The sequence below is a fragment of the Sycon ciliatum genome, chromosome 7, assembly GCF_964019385.1.
Source record: "Sycon ciliatum chromosome 7, ocSycCili1.1, whole genome shotgun sequence".
Lineage (NCBI taxonomy): Eukaryota > Metazoa > Porifera > Calcarea > Leucosolenida > Sycettidae > Sycon > Sycon ciliatum.
In genome coordinates, this window is record NC_088649.1 from 11,810,276 (window position 1) to 11,831,595 (window position 21,320).

The window sequence follows — 21,320 nt, forward strand, 5'->3', positions numbered from 1 at the left end:
CAATAAAGCTAGTACACGATAATGGGCCGAGGTCAACTAAAATATTTCTCTGGGGTTTTGTAAATTTTTGGCAAAAGAGGAGTAATATTTCCACTAAAACTCACCTACTATACAGGTTACCGGGTAGACTGAGGTGCCCGTAACTTGGTTGTCCGAGTAAGAGAGATATGAGTACATCATTCTTGTCTGCCTTAAGCTGTGTTCCCAACTGGCGCGTGGACGCGGTACGCTTGCGGTTCATGCGTGCCCAAACGCGCGCTCAGGCTTTCACAAAAAACAGCAATTCGACTCGTATTTAGGGCGTGCGACGCCTTCGAGTGCTAGTTTTGTTACCCCGCCAGCCAAAGTGACTGGCATGTATGCTGGTATTCGCCTGATACGCGCTGAAAATCCCAACATGTTGGAATTTCCATTTTGGCGCGTTTTCGTACGCATGGCGCCCCAAAACCCAGCAAAAATCCGCACAAACGCGTGGTTTCACGCGTACATGCGCCATTTGTGAACACAGCTTAATTTAGGGCTGAAACGATCATTCAATAACTCCCTAACGTAGTAACGATCAACCACTATCATTAACGATCGATATTGGTTTTATCGATTCTTGTCGGCTCTATCGAACACCAGTTTATGAAGAAATTCTATGATGCCTTTGCTATCTAGAAATTTGTGGCACTGCAATGTTGACATCTGTAGATATGTGGCTGGTTTTATCAACATGAACTACTCAAGTAGAGCATTAGCCATTTCATGTTGTTTCTAGAGCGAAGAATCTGGTCAGCACCCTCTGGCAACTGCTCTCATCTCCGACTTCTCCCACAAATGAACCGAAAAGGCAAAGTCTTCTCTCCCGATCTCTTTCAAAGCCACAAATCAATTTTACTGCGCTTGAAAGTAACGTTACATGATTGCACTCGTATCCACTATCGGATGGAGTGCAAGGGCGAGAATACTGTCACTGATATGCATGCATAAAAGAATCGTTAGCTCTCGTTTTGACCACTAACGATTATCAATTGCACTCTTAACGATCGATATGCGAGTTGTCGGTATAATTGTTTCAGCCCTAGCTTAATTGCTATGCTGCTGCTGCTGCTGCTGCTGCTGTGGTTGCTGCTGCTGCTGCTGCTGCTGCTGCTGCTGCTGCTACCGTTGCTGCTGCTGCTGTTGCTGCTGTTGCTGCTGCTACTGTTGCTGCTGCTGCTGCTGCTGCTGCTGCTGCTGCTGCTGCTGCTGCTGCTGCTGCTGCTGCTGCTGCTGTGGTTGCTGTAATTACTTATGTTGTCCAGCTTGTCTCGGAGATGGCAGTTTGTTGCTTTTGTGGGATTACTCAGTGCAGTCTTGGCCGTAGCTTCAGTCATTGATGGTGCACACACCCCAGTAAGTGCTGCTCCTGATCGTGCTGCTGTTGCTGCTACGTGTCAGCCTGCTGCTTTTCACTGCTGGTCTTCTCTTCACAGGAACACCACCATTTATTGTATTTCAAGTAGTTATGTGAGACTCCATTGAGACTATAAGATACATGTACACCAAAGATCTCCACATCATGTGCAAAGAACTTTCGGGTTGCCCTAGTTTGATTCTGATTTTTACGTGTCTGTGTGTGTGGTGTGTCTGTGTGTCTGTGTGTGGCTGTGTGTGGTGTGCCATGCTATCTTGTGCTGACAGTACATCGTGTCACTTCGCAGCAGCTTCATCTGGTATGGCTGGTGGGTTGGACTTGGCATTCTTTCCTCGGTTGGACTCGGCACAGGCCTTCATACATTTGTCCTCTACTTGGTGAGTCTAGGCACTTGCAGTGTGGATATATATGTTGGACTAAGTAGAGAGTCCAACCCCTATGTGATGTCCACCCCCTATATATAGTTCATTGGTCCCAAATCCGCTAAACACAGTCCAAACTTGGAATCAACGGTAAATAAATACTTCAAGTTCAAAGTTTAGATGTACGTCTCTCCCTGTTTAGAGTCCAGCCAATTTGCTCCCCCTATATAGAGTTCATTGGTCCGAAATCCGCTAAACACAGTTCATACTTCGAATCAACTGTAAAGAGTCTTTACATGGTGGACCCCCTGTATCCAGCCAGTTGGGCATGCCCTGTACACAGTTCGAAATTAGACATAGGATCTGCTGTACGCAATGCACATTAACCGGAAAACCAACTCTCACTTTGATCCTTTATACCTTACTTCCGCGCATATAAAGCCATGGCGTTATAGGTGAAACATCGCTGTTTTGGACCAAATTTTTGGAGAAAATAGCCTCGGTTTTAACGCCATGGCGCTAAAAGTGAGAGACGCGTACATGCAAAAAAATCGGCAGAGTATGAACTTCGAGTACTCGTACGGTGCCGTTGCACGTTCATGTCGAGCATCCATGTACTTTCAATTTCCCCCTGAAAATTTCAAATTGTGAACCTATTGTGTACAAGGTGGCATACAAACTTGTGTGAAGGTGCGGTGGCGGTATGGCATGTGACAGTGGGGATGGGTACATCCAGAGAGAATCACCGCTACTGTACGTTCAGTGAAAGAATTGAACTTACCTTTAACGCCAGATGCAATTTCCTCCACATTGAATTTTGTTCACTTCTAACGCCATGGCTTTATAAGTGAGGGTGGCCTTATATTCGGATATAACGCCATGGCTTTATATGCGCGGAAATACGGTATAATTTACTTCTCAAGATAAAAATAAGTTTTGAGGAACGTACATAACTTATATTGTTCTCAAATTATTGTGCGCGCGCCCGCACACACACACACACACACACACACACACACACACACACGCAGTGCCAAGAAAACACTAAGAAAAACCAAGAACAGAAAAAAGACACAAATGTTGCAGGGAATGGCATGATCATCGTGATCATTGCCGTTAGTGGCGTTTCCGAGATGGCCCGGGAGCCCTGCACCAGTCTTCTGGCGCTGGGCTCCAGAAACTGGGTGTGCCAAACGCGCACAGGCGACATATGACGGGGTCGCAAATGGGCTCCTGCAAAGGAAGCATTTGCCCCACCATCATCAGCCTCGATTTCATAGAGCAGAAATCCTCCCTCCTGCACATCGTGCCCAACGACAACACCTTCGCAACACCACTGTGGACGAAGTGCAGCACTGCCTGCAGCACGGCCAGGATGAGCAGCATGGTAAAACCACACCGTTTCACCGATGGCATACTGTGCCTGCTCTGCACGTCATTCTGGGTTATTTGCCCACTGCAACTCTACCGGATAGCACTCTGCGTCGCCTAATGAACATTCCCTTACCGATGATGGATCTCAGTAAGCTCCGTTGACTTGTGGAAGAGGCAGTCCTCCTCCAAGTCGGAACAAGACGGTCTCGTAGTACCTCTGTATGGAGGATATTGGCACTGGCTTTGATTCGCCTTCAAGATGGCTGAAGATTGTTCTTTTTCCCCACTGCGGGTTCTCTGCTTTCAGCTTGCAGACTGTCTTGATATCCCCACTACGGGTTCTCTGCTTTCAGCTTGCAGACTGTCTTGATATCCCCATTGCGGATTCTCTGCTTTCAGCTTGCAGACTGTCTTGATTTCGTCAAACGACGACCAAGAACTCTCAGCGTTCCTGTTCTTTGTCTTGGACGCCGCTCGTTTCTTGGTCCCATACTGATTCCACCATCGTCAGCCATACTGTAGCCGTAAACGGAGAAACGACTACTACTGTAGTGGGTAGCCGAGTGGAGGCACGGTGTTAAAACACTATTTAACTTGTACTTCTTCTTCAGGTACACACCTGGATTATTGTGTAAATAAAAGAAGCGGCAATAAAAAGAACTTTCTCCGGTACACACCTGGAGGTTGAACAGCTCTTCTGTTCGGCTTTGTTGTTGTTATAAAATCTCATGAAAACAGAAATGGCAAGCAGCTTTTATGCAACAGACCCCGTACGCTAACGTATGGGGATACACTAAATATACGTCAGGCAAAGTTCCGTACTAGCCAGGCAGGGATACTACACTACGAGGGCGACTCGCAGCTGCTTGGAGGAAAGAAATCAGTTCAATTTTTAGACAAGCACACCCTCATGTGGAGCTCCCCACTTGGTCTAGTTCAGGAGTCGTACAAGGGTTTGTACGACTCCATTATCCAGTCATGTGACTGTTCCATACAGGATGTGTTTGAAAGTGTACCATAACATACCATGAGAGTGCCCCGCCAAGGTTTGAACAGGTGTACTCCTTACCAACCAAGGAATGCTGTAAGACAGGAAAACTTCGGTGGAGATTTATTTTCCGTAACTTCGGTACAGGTATGTTTTACCTAAATAAAACGTGACCTAAAATTCAACAATGCCATGCCTCACAGTGTGCGAAATACATTTTGGGATCTGAAAACCACTGAAATTTCCCCGCTACCGAACCTTTGATTTGGGAAATACCGAAAATATTTCACCACCGAAAATTCCCGGGTTTACAGTAGTAAAATGCCTCCCTATACCGGATGGCGTGACTGGATTTTACCGGACTTGTAAACCGTGTATAGGGGACTTGTAGAAAAAGTGTTCTCCTTAATAAAATTAAGAGTCCTTGTAGGGGATTGCGCGGCTGGATGAAGTTGATCAAAACTGAACGGACTCCTAAATGTACCTGTTTAGTGCTATATTTAAATGCCACTTCACTATAATTACTTCACTATAATTATTATAGTGAAGTGGCTCGATTGGGAGGTGACTGTTAATGTATAGATTTTTGTGGGACTACTTCCTCCGTATACAAAAACTTCGTGACTTTTTTTTTGAAGGCTGCGCATAGCTCTGGAATTGTTCCGTTTGACTTCGAATAACACTCGTGGCATTGTCTAACCTATTTACAAGCTGTATACAAAGAAAAAAGCAACTCAGACGATTGAGATTGAGTTTTTTCAGAGTCTTCGTCGCTCCTGTCATTGTCACCTGACGACTCTGACTCCGCATCGCCAACAGTCGCTGCTTCCGCTCGCATTTCGTTCAGATTATTTTCAGCTGCAATGATGATCCGACGCGGGACTTTGGCTACGTAGTCTTCATTTCCAGAGCTGTGTACGAATCGGTGTCGACTATATTCAGTCGTTCCAACCCGCGACCTCCATTACGCCGTGAAACGAGTCGCTCAAGCACATCCACACGCTTCGCATTTTCTCGGCAGGAGAATCCTCCCAGCATTCTACAAAGGCTTCGACGAGGCCCCTGCGATTCCCCTAGGCGACAACGGAGACGTCTTACTGGAGTGGAGAGAGGCGAAGAAAGCCAGGTCGTCGACATTCCGATCCGGAGTCTGCGCTGGTTGCACGACGACTGAAATGTTTCATCTTGTCATGCGAGCGGAACCGATTTTTATGTTCTCACGCTGCGTATGGGGCCGCGCGCCGCAAGTATACTAGTAGTACGAGCCTGGCCAGTTTCAGGGCAGCGAGTGCCCCGTGACTCCGTGTTCCAGCCGCGAGCTCCACTTCGTCACGGTGTCAGTTTCGAGCAAGTAAGTGTTAGTTTTTTTGTCATTTGACTCGTGAGTTCCTGTCGGCAACGTCCTCACATGCATGTCTTCTGTGGAGAATTTGTTCGAGATCAACCAATCCTACCTCAACATGAATGTGGGTTGTCGATGACAGCCTTTGGCGAGGTTCGTTGAACAGTTTCTTGCTCAAAAACACCGTTGAAAAAAAGTCACGAAGTTTTTGTATACGGAGGAAGTACTTGTTTAGCAGTTGAGTGCTATGCCAAATAGTCAGTTAATCACCTATAACAAAGGCCAATGATAGTGGAGCCTGAAAATATGTCCTCAGTTGTACGTGAAATGATTAGATGACATTACACTTGGAGGAAGAGGCAAGCTAGGAGTAGAATAGAACGGAGAAAACTAAAGGTGTAACAGTTAACACACTATTGATAATGCAGCGGTCCATGTGAAACAAACCACAAATACAACGTGACATATTCAGGGCTGTGCATTTGACTGAATGTCTACTGTTGCAGCAGATTGACTGTGACAGACTTAAGGGCTGTGCATGCGATTGAATATCTAGCAGATTGGTTCACGGTATTTGTGAACTCCACCATTCTACTTTCTCTGCCAACCCTCTTCTCAAATCGATTCAGACTGCCAAAATTGCTAATCTCAGCCCGGCTAGCAACAGGGATTCTCCCTGCCATTGGCCGAAAACTTCATATTCTCATGGAATGAGCTGGTTGTGAAGGTTTCTTGCCCGGGCTGAGTTACTCAAACTATAATGTGCATGCCTGTGTTATGTGTCCGGGTGTACATGTATGTGTGCATGCGTGTGTGCATGCGTGTGTGTATGCGCGTGTGCGTGTGTGTGTGTATGTGTGCGTGTGGGTGTTGGTGTTTCTTGTGCTATTAGGGCCCGCATATAGCTGCAGTAACATTGGCAGCATGGAGTTGTATGTCAGTTGATTTCCCAGCACCACCCTACCCTGACAGGTACGTCTCATCACAGACAGACACTGACAGACAGACAGACAGAGATGGACGGACAGACAGACAGACGGACACACAGAGAGAAAGATAGAGACAAAGCTTGTTTCTGTGCATGTGTGTGTGTGTGTGTGTGTGTGTGTGTGTGTGTGTGTGTGTGTGTGTGTGTGTGTGTGTGTGTGTGTGTGTGTGTGTGTGTGTGTGTGTGTGTGTGTGTGTGTGTGTGTGTGTGTGTGTGTGTGTGTGTGTGTGTGTGTGTGTGTGTGTGTGTGTGTGTGTGTGTGTGTGTGTGTGTGTGTGTGTGTGTGTGTGTGTGTGTGTGTGTGTGTGTGTGTGTGTGTGTGTGTGTGTGTGTGTGTGTGTGTGTGTGTGTGTGTGTGTGTGTGTGTGTGTGTGTGTGTGTGTGTGTGTGTGTGTGTGTGTGTGTGTGTGTGTGTGTGTGTGTGTGTGTGTGTGTGTGTGTGTGTGTGTGTGTGTGTGTGTGTGTGTGTGTGTGTGTGTGTGTGTGTGTGTGTGTGTGTGTGTGTGTGTGTGTGTGTGTGTGTGTGTGTGTGTGTGTGTGTGTGTGTGTGTGTGTGCTCTGTCCCATATGGTGCAGTGGTATGTGCAGCGATTTCCAATCGATAGATTGCGGGTTCGATTCCCGACGATTATGGTCACACACGTCTTTCTTCTCTTTCTCAGACTCTTCCTGACTTTTCTTTCATTCTCCTGGGTGGTTACCAACAGCCAGTGCATGCTGGAGTATGTGGTGTGATGTGTGTGCGGGGAAAAAAAAAAAATGAAAAGACCAAAAATAGGGATTCACTGGCCAGAAAATGTCACTCCAAATAGCTGTATGGTGTCGACCAGGCTGAATAGTGACGGTCAATTCTTCAGCCTTGCAAGCTGTTGAATGGTGTAATCCCAGCACAAGTTGCTATGGCTTCTGCCGTAGCATTGCTATCATCGCCTCCGGCGATGGGCGTCAAAGGTCAGGTGTGTGTGCTCCATATGGTGCAGTGGTATGTGCAGCGATTTCCAATCGATAGGTTGCGGGTTCGATTCCCGACGATTATGGTCACACACGTCTTTCTTCTCTTTCTCAGACCCCTCCTGACTTTTCTTTCATTCTCCTGGGTGGTTACCAACAGCCAGTGCATGCCGGAGTATGTGGTGTGATGTGTGTGTGTGTGTGAAAAAAAATGAAAAAGACCAGAAAGTAGGGATTCACTGGCCAGAAAAAGCCACTTCACAGCTGTGTGGTGTAGACCAGGCTGAATAGTGGCGGTCAATTCTTCAGCTTTGCAAGCTGGTGAATGGTGCAATCCCAGCACAAGCTGCTATGGCTTCTGCTGTAGCATCGCTATCATCGCCTCTGGCGATGGGCGTCCAATGGTCCAATGGTGTGTGTGTGTGAGGAGGGGGTGTAGTGTGGTACCCACTCTGGCTGCACATCAAGGACTGAGTATTACAGTGCAGGGCAAATCATGAATCCTTTATTCCGTGTGTATGTACCGTAAGCTACTGCCAGATCACCCCACCGCCTAGACTCTTTCATGGTCTTGTTTGGAGCTGGGGCAGATGTGTGTTGCATGGCTCTTGGACATACAACACTGTCTGTACGGACACTTCACTTGATGCAGTCAATGAAGTACTCATTTCACCTGAGCCAAAGTGAGTTCAAAACACGGCCTTTAAATTTTCCTTTCCTTGGCTCTATGCATGTATTCATGTATGTGTGTTCATGTATGTGTGTTCATGTGTGTTTATGCGTGTTCATGTGTGTTCATGTCTGTGTGTGTGTGTGTGTGTGTGTGTGTGTGTGTGTGTGTGTGTGCGTGCACGCGACATTGTGACTTGCTGTGCGCTGGTTTGCTTCTGGGTTCATGCGTAGTTTGATCTGCCTTGATCTGCCCTGAAGGTTCTCCAGCTGTTGGTGCTGTCATGTCTCTTTGGACCATAATGAGTAAAGTCAGATGGGAAGCCATGATGTGGGTAAGTGTAGTATGTTATGCATACACAAATGTACACACGCACACGCGCGCACACACCCATACACTCACGTGCACACACACACACACACACACACACACACATACACTCACGTGCACACACACACGCGCGCGCGTGCGCGTGCGTCCCTTTGGACTTTCGGACAGCCCATCGCCAAAGGCCATGATAACTGTTAGGCCAGACATTGACTCCTGTACCGAAACAAGTTATTCTGAGGAAGGAAAACACAACCACGGCACAGACAAGATGCACTAGGCTTGGATTGGCTTGATGGTTTTGACAACTAAAATAGCCCAGACCCTCTGGTCCCAGGCAAGCTGATACCACTGTACCTCTGAGGTGTTGGTTCGCAAGCAGATCAGCAGTTGCCACACCCTGCATTGACGCCTGGGTCCGTAATGGGGTTGTTTGTCTGTGCCCTCTGTGAACAAGATCTGCTTCGGCAGCCTGGAGTCATCGATCCTTGAGAGGTGGCAAAGCCAACACAGGTGATGCACACGGATAGTCTCTCCTGCAAGGCAGGCATGCTGGCGTGCCCCCCCCCCCCCCCCCCCCCCCCGCATGCACACACACACACACACACGGTCTGGTAGCACTGCCTTCTTCATTTTCCTTGTGACCTACACTCAGACCATACTGGACACAGGCTACACTCAGACCATACTGAACACAGGCCACACTCAGACCAAGGGGACACAGGCTATGCTCAGACCATACTGGACACAGGCTATGCTCAGACAACAGGGGACACAGGCCACGCTCAGACCACAGTTGGTATAACTAATCGCAATTTTACGATTTTTGTCTTCTCAACGATTGTTTATAACATGTGTGCCCATAATCCGATGAATCCAAGACAGTCCCTGCGGTCCTAATGCCACAATATGGTCCATACATTACTGCTACTGCTGCTGAAGGGTTTGTGTTTGGGGCTGTATTTCTCATGCTGCTTCGATTGGAAGCCCTCTCGAATGAAGCCCCATGCTACGGTCGTTTGATAAATCAAAGCCCTTCTCTATAGAGTGTTGAGGCCATGTTGGCATACAGTAGGTTACAGGTGCTGTATGCCAACATGGCCTCTACTCTCTATACGTCATGCGATATGCCTTACTAATCGGTATGCAGATGTGAAGGTATTGTAAAAATTAATAATAAGGCCAAAACAAAAAATAGGCTTGTTTCCGGTCGGCAACCCCTCAAAAAGGAGACTCGGCCGGCCGGAATAAAACTATTTTGGATACTTTTTTTTGGTTCCTCAATCGTTGTGGTATTGATGGACAAGAGCACCTACACATGTACATTGTACATATAATTATCATGGCAAGGATCAATGTCAGAGTTGACTGACTCACTGTTCTTGTACAGCATGCGGTGTATTCCTGCTTTCGTACATCCTGAGAAATCAAGCAAACAGTTCGAGTCCTTCCAGCTCCGTTATTCTAGCTCGTATCGACCCCGGAGGTTTTCGAGCCGACAGCTGAGAATCTCTGCTACCTTAGTAGGTTTTTCGATTGTGGAATTCGGTTGAGATTTGACTGAGTTATGACTCGTTGAGTGCACTTGCACACATGTACATGGCATTGCATGCCATCGTTTGTATACATTTGGGACCAAAAAAAGTTTCAGAATTTGGGAGAAAGTGGCCCGGTCGGCCGACCGGAAACAAGGTCATTATTTGTTTGGGCCTAAAGTCCATCTTGAATAGCAGAACCCTTTTAAAGTATACATTGAAAAAATGAAAGCCCCTGGCTTCTAACTGAGTGAGTGTGGTAGCTGCCAAAGGTGGAGTTTCTTGCTTGAGTTTGCAGGGGAGAGAGAAAAAAAAACTATTGAATTTCAATGCCAATGTACATGTATGTGCGTGTGTGTGTGTGTTTTGCTGTTGTCCAGGGAGCTGGGACAGCTATTGGTGAACTGCCACCGTATTTTGTTGCCAGAGCTGGTAGGTCTGCGCACTCTGTCTGTATTCCTTCCCTTCTCTCTCTCTCTCTCTCTCCTCTCTCTCTCTCTCTCTCTCTCTCTCTCTCTCTCTCTCTCTCTCTCTCTCTCCGTCTCTCCTTCTTTATCTTCTAGCAAATTGAGCCCCACATAAATGTGGCTAATTGCTGGTGTTGATGTGCAGGTGGGTGGGTATGTTGGTGTCTTTGCAGTACAAAATGGATAGAGGTCAATTTACTTGTACTGATCTGGACTCTGTAGATATTATCTACAGAGTCCAACATATTATGTTGTTGCATGTCTGGAGATAGTGGACTCTGTAGATAATATGCTGTTGCATGTCTGGGGAATGTGGAGATAGTAGTACTGCTATGGTGCTAGTAAAGTGGCATGTTGTAGCAGTCCTGACTCAAAGGAATCCCCATGGTGTAGGAGGGCTAGTGGCGAAACGAATATCAAAACCCAGTAGCCAATTATTCTTTGGTTTTACGAACCAACGAACGAATATTCTTTCGTTAACATGAATGACATCACAGTCAGAATTGTTTGTCACTATTTGTTATTAGGCATGACAAGCGGCAATGCCACATAAAATGTACCGCTAGATAAGGCTACTTGGAAGCACATACATGTTATATACAACATTGGTAGTCCAGTATATGCGCATACATGTGCGTGCATGTGGTACAAAGTCACAGGCGAGGCTGTAGGCGCTGCACTGTATTGTGCTCTGTGTGAATGTATGTGCAACTGTGCATGCACTGCATTCGAGGTGATGTAACGAATATTCGCCATGAGAGATATTCTTTCAAACGTGACAAAAAAGTTCACAGTTCGCGTCAGACTCAGCTAGAGGTCGAAGGCCGAAAATCCCATTCACTTCATCCATGTTTTTTAACTGGGTCGCAGCACGGCTGGAAAAAATCCTTCCACTTCCAAGCAGGACTTGAACATGGTACTCTCTGTTTCTCAATCATGGTCTTAGACCATCCCACTATGCCTGCCTGCCTGCGAATGTGACAGACCAAACGAATATTCGTTTCAGCACTAATGCATCATATATTTTTTCTTTTGTATTTAGATGTTTCGGCCTCAGTTCAGTAGCTCATCATGTATTGTACTTCTTTTTGTTTCTATTTGTTTGGTGTAGCTCGCTTGGCTGGTCAGGAGATGGATCCAGAGTTAGAAGAAGCAATGAATGCTGATGACAAGGTAGGTCTTCTGGACGTTTGTGTATTCCATATTATTATTACACACTAGTCAGAACAACAGATGGCTTGATCAGTCACAACTTAAAGTTTCATGCCATCTCAGGCACTCATCAGGTGATATGAACATCAAGAAAAATAACCCACTATTTAAAGCCCAGTATGGCGGGACAAGGATAACAGAAAGCGCTAGGGGCGCTGTCAACTCATATCCGATTCAGTGCCATAGCCAGTAAGGATCGCGGTACTAAGAAAGGTGATAAAACGGTACAACTGAGCTGGCACAGCTAGTGAGATGCGCGGTGCAAAGATGATGATGGTGACAAGGCGGCAGAGGGCTATCAACTGGCCCTACTGCCTGGAAGCAGGGTGCCGAGAAGATCATGTTAATGTCAATATTGATGTTGATAGCATGAATTTATTTTGATGTCGACATTTAGATATCAACTCCGACCGCCTGTTGAGGCTCGATCTCCTGTCGGCAATGATTATTCTCGCCTTCTCCTCGAGGCACAGGCTGCATCTTTTCGTTATGTTGCTGTAGGCCTTGGCCTTCTGAACCACTCTCCACTTGATGTCGTGCGTCTTGCCATTATCTTTCAATTCCCACACATGATTTGAGAGGTCCGTGGATTTGCGGTCTCCAGGAAGCTTGATGGATGTCTTGTGATTCCCATATCGAAGCTTGAATGGAGGCTCCGTACTGCCAATGTAGGTCTTGGGCCCATCGCTGTGCCCATCGCTGTGCCCATCACTCGACACCTCCGCCGCGTAGACTATGGTAGTTGCTTGGCACGCTCCGTTGAGAGGGCACTGGTCCTTGCGACGGCAGTTGCACGGCTTGTCCGGTTCCTGGACGCACAATTGACGCTTTTTTTGGCCACTGATAATGTGGGCCATATTCGGTAAACAGGAGTAGCTCACCTTCACGTTGAAGCGGTTGAAGGTTTTGTTCATTTGGATCCCTTAGGAAAATGCTTGTCGATCAGCCGCAGGAAGGTGCCGGCGATGTTGGTCCGGACACTCTTGGAGTATGGCGGGTTAAACCACACCACATTCCGTTTCCTTTTTTTCTCTTTTGCTTGCTGCCGTTCATTGCAGCAGGTGGCGTTGGGTCAATGTACTTGATGTTGGCAGATAATCTGCTGGCCGCTTATGCATTGCGATATGTAGGGGCAGCATCGGCGAATACGCCGCTGTCGGCAGATATGCTTGAGACACGTCGAGCGATCATATCAGGGATGTTCCGTAGTATGGATGGTGGGTGATTGGACATGGCGTTGGCGTAGAGAGGTGTGTCTCCAGGTTTACGATACGGCTGGAATTTCCCAGTGTCGAGGCTGAGCGTGACGTCTAGGAATATTATTATTACATGTATTATTATGTAGGTAGGTACTCAATCTGTGGACAGAACTGTTTTATCCTTTGTGAACTCATCAGCGCAGCACAGAGAAAATGAGGCCGAACCTGATAGCAATGAAAACTAAATTTTCCAAAGCCAGATTTAAACCAGGCCCGAACGTACCTTGCCAAAGTGCTCAAACTGACGAGTAAGTGAGCTCTGCATAACGCAAACAGCAAAGGCACTACCCCACACGAGAGTGCTCAACTGCTACCAGAGCAGAAGCGAAATACTCGATCTGCGGACAGAATTGTTTCGTCCTTTGTGGACTCATCAGCGCTGTGTAGGTAGATATGATGTCCACCTATTGTTGCTGGTGATGTCTGTACCGGTGTTGGCACTGGTGCTATGCTGCATTAGTCGTGCTTTATTATTAATTTATTATTAATGGTGCGCTATGGTGCATTTCAGTAATCTAGATGCACGGTTTTTGAAAAAAATTGCAAGGTCCTTAAGTCTTTGAAGATTTTCTCAACGCTAGTGAGCTTACCTTCCCTTCACAGTCTGCCTATGTGCTGGTCATTTGTTTTAAGCGAGCTCTATATGTCAGGCAGGTTTGGGAACTCTGAAAGATTTTGGTGGTTCTGAGCTGATAAACCATGGTTTTTTTGAGATTTCGCTTCTTGTACTGTGCAGAGTGTCACTGTGTATGTATGCTACATTGCGAGAGTTCTGGCTGTGTTTACGGGGCATTTGTACATGTACAATGAAATCTTGGTTTGAGAGCATGCTAGAAGTCCGTATGGAACTCTGGTGCAAGTGATTCCACTGTCCATGTTTTGAATTGCGTTATAGGCGTTATCGTGTTAGAATTGGACTCCCATTGTTACTGTTATTGGTGCTGGGGCTAGTAATGCTGATGCTAGGTCTAGTTCTAGTGCTGTTGCTGGTCATGCTGGTTCGCTGCTGTTGTTGAGTGTTGGCATTAGTGCTGGTGCTGGTGATACAGTCAGACCTCGCTTAATTAACCGCACACGTCCGTTCCCACAAAAATATCCGGATAGGCGAGGGAATCGGATAATCGAACACACATACATGTACGGTATGTATGCATGGCATATGCTGTAAATCGGTAACCAACCATTTTCTTCCGGATGACGAGGGATCCGGATAAAAGAGGACGGGATAAGCGAGGTCTGACTGTATTGGTGCTGATGATGCTGATGCTGATGGTTTTCAACTTTTCGGACTCGCTTGTATTGTTTCTGTATGGTGGTTTTTGAAAATCATGCATTAACTGCTTGTGTTTTCCTTCACCTGTTTCTGTATTGTTGGTCTGTTTGCAGAGCTTCACTGGGAGAGCAAAGCTTTTTCTTCACCACCTGATACAGCGTGTGGGATTCTGGGGTATATTCCTGGCGGCCTCGGTACGTGCTAGTGCTACCAGTATTGTTTTCGTTTTTGTTGTTGTTGTTGTTGTTGTTGTTGCTGCTGCTGCTGCTGCTGCTGCTGCTGCTGCTGCTGCTGCTGCTGCTGCTGCTGCTGCTGCTGCTGCTGTTGTTGCTGCTGCTGCTGCTGCTGTTGTTGCTGTTGTTGCTGTCGTTGCTGTTGCTGTTGTTGTTGTTGTCGTTGTTGTTTGCCAGGCTGTATGCAGAGTTGCACACTCAGGCTTGGTAGCTTGTTTACTCCACTGGACTGTATACTGTAGTGTCCTGTACTCGCTATGTTCTGTCCATTGAATCTACTCAACCTCTGTCAAACCATGTACACTTTCCAGTTTGTCATTCTTCATCTTATTCTTATAGTGTCTACTAGCAGCTCAACTGACTCGCTTTACTCTCTGTTGCTCACAGATCCCAATCCACTGTTTAACTTAGCTGGTATGGCTTGTCTGTTTTGCTCACAGATTCCCAATCCACTGTTTGACTTAGCTGGTATAACTTGTGGACACTTCCTAGTGCCGTTTCCCACATTCTTTGGAGCAACTCTGCTGGGCAAAGCTGTTGTCAAGATGCACCTCCAGGTAAGCAGCAGGACTGTCAGACACGTGTTGCCGCTACACCCATGCATGCTGTGCATGATGTGCAAGTAGTACGGGTAGTTTGGACGGGTAGTGTGGACGGGTAGTTTGGACGGGTAGTGTGGACGGGTAGTTTGGACGGGTAGTGTGGACGGGTAGTTTGGACGGGTAGTGTGGACGGGTAGTGTGGACGGGTAGTGTGGACGGGTAGTTTGGACGGAGGACCGAGAGTGTGCAGTTCAAGCTGCATGCAGTGCGCCCAAAGCTGGGCTATGGGCTGGGTTATGATCAAATGACTCAAGTCACAGTGCAGTTACTAGCACTGTGTAGTCGTTGTGGAGGTTATGATCAAGTGACAGTGCAGTTACTGTGTAGTCGTTGTGGAGGCTCACGGCTGTCAGGCCAGCGCCCCCTGGCCGCTTGACTTCTTAACGGACTTCAATGTCCACAACAGTACATGTCGATGTGATGTTCGTCTCTCACATAATATGGGCCACAACCAGCTAAAACATGTCTTTGGGTGAAAAATTTCAAATTTTGTTTTCCTCCAGAAAACAGTTCTTGGGACCTTACTTGACCTCTTGAAGGTGATACAGGGCAGAAAAGTAGTCTACAACTGCCCCAAACACCGCTTTCAAAATATGTACTTTGAAATAGAAAATGACAGTTTTCGCACAGTCTGACACAAAGAGACAAACTATTACTTAGTGGCTTTTGTGGCGGAGCACAATACAACGGAACTAAAGATGTTGACACCGACTTGAGCATGTCAAAGGCATGGCCCACGTTCTCCCTGGAAAGCAACACGATGCGCTGGGCGGCGTTGCACTTGCATACTCTTTCGATTCTGGCAGTGACACTTTCGATCGTCGCCTGCGTTTCCGAGACTGCGTCAGACGTCCCATGAGAGCTGAACGCAAGTAACGTCGTAAGGCAGCCGGTTCGCCGCCTTAATGATTATGTACTAGCCCACAACTTGTGCCTCTTCGCTACTGGAGACGACGGGGACGATTCAGCTTCGCTGTCGACATCAACATCAATGAGATCCCAACAAATTGTCAGCGTCGCTCTGCAGACCCGCCGCCACGGACTTGCAGACACCTGAACAAACCTGGGCCATGCACAGCGATCGTCTGGCCCTGCGAGCTGCTCTAGTATCACTAGATGCGGACATTGTCAGTCTTTGCTCGCCAGCTACTGGAGTTGAAGTAGAACGCCAAACAAGTGTTTGAACAAAATTTGAGAAGATGATCGCCACATCATGAATTTTTGAATGAAGTGCAGAGTGAACGCGCTCCAAAAAAACATTTTTTTCATTTCGTCATTTCCCAACTTTTTTACGAAACCCCAAAGACATGTTTTAGCTGATCGCGGCCCATATTATAAGACCATGTTCTTATAGTTGAACGAAAATGCATTTGTGAAAGGACCGAAAGCAACGACTTTTCGATTGTGAAACCATGGTCTTCTATGCGCGAGATTACGGTACGATCATAAGATTCATAACCCCCATGCATAAGTACATGTCCATGTGTATACATTCACTTCACACTTCATGCTCTCACACTGTATTCAAACTAGTGGTGTGCACGGGTAGTCGGGTACCCGTGCTACCCGTGAGGACCTCGGGTAGATGGGTACAGAATAGTACCCGGAAACCCGAAGTCGCAGATGACATCGTGTACATTGTACGTGTACAAATTCATGTAATACTCTGCATGTCTACCCAGTGTGTAAGGGAAGGGTGCATTGTGGTGTTACCATGGAAACATTACCCGATATAGGGTACCCGTGCTACCCGTGGAAAACTACCCGAACCCGATACCCGGGGAAAATGCTACCCGACTCAGCCCTAATTCGAATCATGCTCCCACACCTACCAGGATCCTAGTACGCATAATGAACTTGCTGCTGCTGGTGCTGGTGCTGCTGGTGCTGAATTTGTAATTGTTGTTTATTTGTTTTGTTGCACAGAAAGTTTTGGTGATCTTCTTATTCACAAAGTCCCACTTTGAGTCTCTCATTCACTTGATTGGGTAAGTGTCCCATTCTGTGTGTGTGTGTGTGCATGCGTGCGTGTGTGGTGTGTGTGTGTGTGTGTGTATATGTGTGCTAGTTCGGTTCGTAGGTACATAAATGCCAGATAGCGTTGGGTCTGTTGCCAACGGGCTCAGCTGCTTGAAAGTGTATTGTTGTACCTGCCGCCTTTGTTGGTTTCAGATACAGAGACAGAGAGAGACAGAGACACAGAGAGAGACACACTACTCATGTTCGTGTGTGTGGGGGGGGGGGGGGGGGCTTCACTGAATTTGTATCAGATCCACTCAGATTTAGCCACCCACACTGGTGGCAAGTATTACCTTCTATGGGGGCAGGGATCAATGCAGTTGGATTCCTGGACGGACAACCTGATGCCGTCAATCCTTTTTCTGCAACTTGTCCTCACCCACTTACTGCGGTGTGGCGAGCCCATAAGTGACATCATTTCCAGGTCCATCCGTAGGTTGGGGATTTGGGGGTTGTCAGCCGTTAGGCGGTTCAATAGCCAATTGAGTCATCTTTTCTAGATTTCTTCTGAATCCCTCTCACTCCCCTCTCCCAAGGGGAGACCCACATTCCAGTTTATGGCAGTGGCAGTGAACAAGTATAACAAAAGTTATGTATGTGCGTGCGTGTGTGCATGTGTGCGTGCGTGCTGTGATGTGTGCATACTGAGTGCATACTACGTGCATACTGCGGTGTGGTGAGCATATGAGTGGGGGGGGGGGGGGGGGGGGGGGGGGCACATCTTACGTGGGGGTGTATCAGTTGTTGAACTGTTCAATAGCCAATCTTTCCAGGATTTCTTCTGAGTCTCTGTCTCCAGAGATAGCCATATGCCTAGTTTCTGGTACTCAGTGGTAGTGACCACCTGCATGTACAAGCATGCCAGTAGAATTATACATACATGTCTATGTGACTGTATGTGTACATGTGTGTGTGTACATGTGTGTGTGTATGTGTATGTGTGCATGTGTGTGGATGGGGTTACAAATAGTGGCGGTCAATTCATCAGCCTTGCACGCTGTTGAATGGTGCAATTCCAGCACAAGTTGCTATGTCTAACATAGCTGTTCGCTATCATCACTTCCGCGATGGGCAGATCTGAGGGTGGGGGTGGGGGTGTTGCAATATTAATGTTGTATTCGCCATGGCTATTGTGCACATGTGCATGATTGCTGTTCTTGTTCTTGTTGTGCGCGCACTTGTCTTTCTATGTGAAGGCGTATTCCATCAGTTGGATCACATCTGCAGAAGCCGTTCATGGATTTCTTGGAGAAGCAGAAGACCAAGTATCACAGGCAGATGGGTGCAGGATCTGATGAGGTATGACTACACAGTAACGTGTGTGGCTTATCTGTCGTCGTCGTTCAGTCATTCAGATTACCGTGTAGTACAGACATACCAGCTACTATACAAGGACGCTGCCTTATGTGTGATTTGATGTTTCCAAAAGTGCGGCTTCTATTTGTGGAGAGGTGGACGGCTAAGATCAGGGCATGCGCTAAGGATTAAAATATGCTCTGACGCAATGTCCTGCCAGTTGCAAAAATGGCCGGACATGTCCGGACATGCAACTTTCACATCAAATCACACAATGTTCAGTGTAGAATTAATACCATGGAAATGTTATCACGACGATGCATTTCAGAAGCAGCATGATCTTTGAAGGCTGACGTTTTCAGGTTCCTTGAGCCAACGACGAAGGAGTCAGAAAAATTCTTGCTGCTGCGAATTTTATCAACAAAACGGGAACACATCTTACACTTCAAATTTTCTACAACGCTACGATCTGAGGGACTGCGCTCATAGCTCAGCCAAACAGAAGTTGAAAGCTTCCTATCATACTCGGCGACCCACTTGTCACAAGTGGTCGTCTTGACTCCTCTGGGCTTTTTTCCAAGAGGAGCACCTGCATCAGCGGTGCTTGGCTTTCTCTTGCCAGACGACATCACTAATGACTATCAGACAAAGGATTGAAGTGCCTTTTCTTTTTTATACTTTGCAAAAAGGTGCGCGGACACTTTGTCCGGATATGTACAAAACATCCGGAAACAGACCGTAAACGGTCGGAAATTGTCCGACGTCCGACCGTTATTTCGCGCCCTGTAAGATTATTTTCTATTTGAGGGCGGCTTATTTTCAAGTGCGGCTTTTATACAGGACTTTATACGCATTTCTCTAGCACCGCTTAGACCTGAGGGTTGCGGATAATTGACACGAAACTGTACTTGCAATTATAACGTTACTGGTAGCAGGCGATTACATGTGCAGGGAATTCGTAACCAGTTTTAGCTAGTGCAAGTCTTGATCATACTCTTATGGTCATTGTGGTTGCTATTAGACACCCTTAGCAAAAAACGTTATGTTGTAACGGTATTATCGTAAGGGGGAAAATACCGTGATTTGGGTTCGACCTTTAGCAAGATGCACGCTATTTTTAGTACGCTGTTGCCTCGAGAGTAGCTTTGATTTCGCGCGGTACAACCATTTTTGTCACCATATATGCGATACAAGGTGAAATGCGTACAGACTATGCAATATTTGGCCAAAACACGTACCGTTGGTCACAACGATAAATCAGCCCCCATAACGTTTATACGCTGCAGCTTCAACGCTATTTGGGTGATCAAGGTACGAGTACCGTAAAAAATAGCGTTACCGTTGTTTGCTAAGGGTGTCTAATAGGTGATTCACACGACTGGTACTTGCACGTTTCACAGCGAGTGATTCATGAGAATAGTGACTGTGTAGATTCACACGGCTGCATGTGTGTGGGTGGGCTGCATTCGACGACAGGCACGTTTGCATTTTTGAATGATTCACCCACCAGTTGCCATGGATACTTCAAATTTTCAAAACACGCATACAATAATTATCATGGTGAAAAGAGCCGCGTAAAAAATCAAGTCTTGTTTCGCGCTTTTTGGTGTAAATGTACTCGTGCATGCCACGATTACCGTGAAAGTGGGCCCCAGCTCGCTTGCACTTTTCAGCCACTTTCAGTCACTTTTTCTCATTCATAGGTGAAATACCATAGCAACGGTCCGGTGCACGTGGATTTGCCTGTCGTGTGAATTGCCTATAAGAGAATATCAGCCAGTGTACAGGCAATGCCAGGTGCACATTTACATACCAGTACTTCTCTTTTGACAGGCATGCATTGCACATGGTATATGAGTATGTATGTATGTATGTGTATGCATATGTGTATGTGTGTATGTATATGTGTGTGTGCGTGTGTGTGTGTGCGTGCTCTGTACATGTGTGCTCGTGTGCATGTGTGTGCATGTGCTGGGCGTGTCCGCACGTGCGTGTGATGTGGGTGTGGGTGTTTGTTTGTCTGTGTTTAACAGGACACTACCAGTTTGTTCTCCTACGTCTACGGTTTGTTGGTGATTTCAATGATCTCCTACTTCCTGCTCTCCATCCTGCACTCAATGGCCAAGCAGAATGCAGCACGACACCTGTCCAGCAAATCCAAGTAATGTGTTCACCAATGCCTGAGTGATATTATTAGACCTGCAGCTACAGCAGCTGTTGTACCCAGCAGTGACACGGACGGTGACATAGCTTTGTCACATTGCCACCCCCCTGTACAGTTACTTACTCCACTCAGTAACTGTCATTACCTAGTACTGGTGTGCATACTGCTACCCTCTGCTCATGCTACTACTGCTGGTAGTGCAGCTGCTGGTGCAGCTGCAGCCTGTTGCTAACTCAACGTGAGTATTGTGTCGCTTCGGCTGATGACTATTCATTGTGCCATCAACATACCAAAAAAACTCTCCTTTTTCTCTCACACACTCTCTCTCTCTCTCTCTTTCTTTTCTCTTTCTTTTCTCTTTCTGTCTCTCATATTTCTTCTCAGAGTTTTCTTATATGCAGCTTGGGCACTTTGCTAGCCAGCTTGCAACCTGCTGCTGTGTTTTGTGTTTGGTTCCCAGACTGCGGGCAGCTGAGATACACCTGTGCGCACTTGTATGTTAGTGCTTATTATCTCCCAATCTCCCAATCTCCCACTGTTCACTTTATTCTTACAGTATCCTTAACTGAATCTTTGGCATTCATCCATTGCTATGGTTATTGTCCAGCTGACGACACAATGCAGCATGACCTCATTGTTTCGAGGCTTCTTCTTTTTCACAGCGTTCTGCTCATGCCTAGCCTGTGCCTCTTAATACTTCAAGACGTTTGCTGACAACAGCATGCCAATGTCCAAACTACTGCGCACTTGTTTGCAGGTGAGCTGAATATCACCCTGCTTTCCTTCCCAGTGTGGTTCGCGGCACCTAGAATGGAGTGATGTTAGTGCATTGCATTGTGCTGAGCACTGTGGCCCATTG

The 21,320-nt window shown here is 46.8% G+C and overlaps 1 protein-coding gene across 1 annotated transcript in view; it reads left to right on the top strand.

The window, feature by feature from the left end:
- The window catches only part of LOC135820995 (vacuole membrane protein 1-like), a 29,428-nt gene extending 8,195 nt beyond the window's left edge, over positions 1 to 21,233 (top strand). Inside the window, exons 5-15 of the mRNA XM_065334051.1 lie at positions 1,287 to 1,377; positions 1,666 to 1,776; positions 6,358 to 6,433; positions 8,314 to 8,408; positions 10,317 to 10,368; positions 11,515 to 11,576; positions 14,261 to 14,341; positions 14,821 to 14,937; positions 16,909 to 16,970; positions 18,198 to 18,300; positions 20,331 to 21,233. Of these exons, the coding sequence (XP_065190123.1) occupies positions 1,287 to 1,377; positions 1,666 to 1,776; positions 6,358 to 6,433; positions 8,314 to 8,408; positions 10,317 to 10,368; positions 11,515 to 11,576; positions 14,261 to 14,341; positions 14,821 to 14,937; positions 16,909 to 16,970; positions 18,198 to 18,300; positions 20,331 to 20,462 (982 nt within the window). The 3' untranslated portion in view covers positions 20,463 to 21,233. The remainder of the gene's footprint in view (positions 1 to 1,286; positions 1,378 to 1,665; positions 1,777 to 6,357; positions 6,434 to 8,313; positions 8,409 to 10,316; positions 10,369 to 11,514; positions 11,577 to 14,260; positions 14,342 to 14,820; positions 14,938 to 16,908; positions 16,971 to 18,197; positions 18,301 to 20,330) is intronic.
- The last annotated feature ends 87 nt before the right edge of the window (positions 21,234 to 21,320 follow it).